At 58.2% G+C, this 2,378-nt stretch overlaps 1 protein-coding gene across 1 annotated transcript; it reads right to left on the bottom strand.

The window, feature by feature from the left end:
- Positions 1–448: 448 nt before the first annotated feature.
- LOC311315393 (G-protein coupled receptor 61-like) lies at positions 449–1,858 on the bottom strand (the record flags this gene model as incomplete). The annotated part of the gene is made up of 1 exon (XM_084446063.1): positions 449–1,858. One exon carries the CDS (start codon positions 1,856–1,858, stop codon positions 449–451), a length of 1,410 nt encoding a protein of 469 aa, XP_084302189.1.
- Positions 1,859–2,378: the final 520 nt, after the last annotated feature.

Below are 2,378 nucleotides of genomic sequence, written 5' to 3'. Positions count from 1 at the left end.
TTCTCTGAAAACATTTGGTACCAATCGATGCATTGTCAAGGAATACATGTTAAGAAATGCATACAGAAATCTATGTAAAAACTCTTTGCTAAATAACATTGATACCATCATCTAAAACTGTAAATTCTTTGACCAGTCAGTCAAGTTACTGTACTGAGTTACAGCTTGTTGAGTTTGAAGCTTGGTTCTTCAGTAATACAGTAACACATAGATACCAGGTCCTGTTTGTAGGACATTCCTCAGCTGGAATAAAAGTGTTGAACTGGGATAGAGGAGCAATGCTCAGTACAGAGTACAGTACAATACAGTACGGTACAGTACAATACCAAATTATGGCAAATCAATTAATCATCTGCCTGTAGACAGCTCAAGTAAAGATCAAAAACACTTATTTTAAAATCAGAGGGCTTTTTTTTTTTTTACGACAGATTCATGATTTCATGGAAAACTAGCTGTCCGTTATGACATGGTTGTTTTTTATGTGGTGATGTTCCAGGAAGTCTGTGGTCTCTTCCGCGATCTGCCCCGGGATGCGGAAGTCCACAGGGACGGGCTGGGGGGGCTGGGCTGGGGGCCGACACGCCTCCCCCTTGGGGCTGGAGGCGCTGAGGGAGTCCGGAGGCTCCAGGTTACACCCAGTCCCCTGGAGGAACTGCAGGAAGTTCTCCTCGATGGAGCCCTCACGGCTGGGCAGGCGGTCCTCCTCCTCGGCCCGGGCCCTCCGGAACAGGCAGGGCAGGTGCTTGCCCAGCTCCTCGCGGATCTGCCGGTTCAGGCAGCCGTAGAAGAAGGGGTTGGAGGTGAAGCAGAAGTAGCCGATCCAGGTGACCACTTCCTCCAGCGGGGCCAGGGTGGCCGGCGGGCTGGAGGCCAGGGCAGAGTACATGTGGAAGGAGAAGTAGGGCAGCCAGCAGCACAGGAACTGCCCGCCCACGGCCGCCAGCACCGCCACCGCCTTGCCGCCCCCGGACGGCCTCTGTGGCGTACCGGCGGCGCCCGTCCCCGAGCCGGTGACCATGGTGGAGCGGCTGCTCAGGGAGGCGGAGCGCTGGCGCCGGGGGGTGTCCATCCAGGTGGGCAGGGGTCCGTGCTGCATGGCCGCCACACGCGCCACCTTGAACATGTTGCAGTACACCACTAGGATGACCAGCAGCGGGCACAGGAAGTAGACCAGGGCGAAGAGCACCATGAAAGCCACACGGTTGGACCCCCCCCCAGTCCAGTGCAGCGAGCAGCGCCTGTTGCCCGGGGAGGGGTGCGAGGGGGTGACGCCCCCGCCGCCGCTGCCACCGCTTCCCCCCACCACCCCACCTCCGCCCTCCAGGAGGGGAGTCCTGCCCCCCTGCAGCGCCCAGGCCAGCAGCGGCAGGGCGGACATGGCCAGGGCTTTGACCCAGATGCCCGCCAGCACCGAGGCCACCACGCCCACGGTCATCTTCACCTCGTAGCGCATGGGGTGGACGATGTAGTAGTAGCGCTCCACGTTGATGGCGGAGATGGAAAGGATGGCAGCGCCGACCAGGCACACGCTCAGGAAGAGGTAGCTCCGGCACAGCGCCTCGCCGAAGACGACGGCGCGCCCTGACAGCATGCCCAGCGGCATCAGTACCAGGGCGGCCAGCAGGTCCACCAGGCACAGGTGGAACACGAAGGCGAACTTCCTCAGCTGCGGCGCCTTGGCAATAACCGCCATGACGGCCAGGTTGGCCACCACAGCCAGCAGGTCCATCAGCAGCATGGCGAGCAGCGCCAGCCACTGTGACAGCGGGGCCACACCCTCGGGTGCCGCCGGCCAGGGGGACGAGCTCTGGTTGGCCTGTGCGGAACGGGGGGAGGAGGAGTTCCACGGTGGCTCCATCGGAGGGCAGGACGAGGAGGAGGAGGCAGGAAGGCGGGGTCGCTCATGGGCCCATCACCCATCCTTCACAGCCCTGCCGGCTTGGCCTGGGGGAAGCAGGGGGCGTGACCTGGGACGGAGGAGGAGTGGTCTGTTGCCCGGGTGACGATGCCTTGAGAGACCAGATTAAATATAAAACAGGATGGAGTAGGTGACGTCCTCACCGTAGGACATGGACATGAAGCATACTGGACACCTGCATGACACAACCTTCCCACCGTTCTCGACGTTGTCATTGGTCCGCCTGTGAGCCAGTCCTAGCTCTTCAGGGCGTTCCTTTTGTAAGCAGTATATCAGTAAGATGAATTCATTAGGGTGGCATTTAATGAAATCCTCCACCAGCTGCTCATCCCTAGGAAGATAATCTCTTCAATAACTTAATCCAGAACCAGCCTTCACTGATTCTCTCTGTTATTATCTCTGATTCCTTGTTCAATACAATGAACAAGCCTGTGACATTTCACATTGCTCTTCTTACATG

The sequence above is a fragment of the Borostomias antarcticus genome (assembly GCF_949987555.1).
Source record: "Borostomias antarcticus genome assembly, chromosome: 11".
Classification (NCBI taxonomy): domain Eukaryota; kingdom Metazoa; phylum Chordata; class Actinopteri; order Stomiiformes; family Stomiidae; genus Borostomias; species Borostomias antarcticus.
This window is presented reverse-complemented; position numbering and strand designations above follow the sequence as displayed.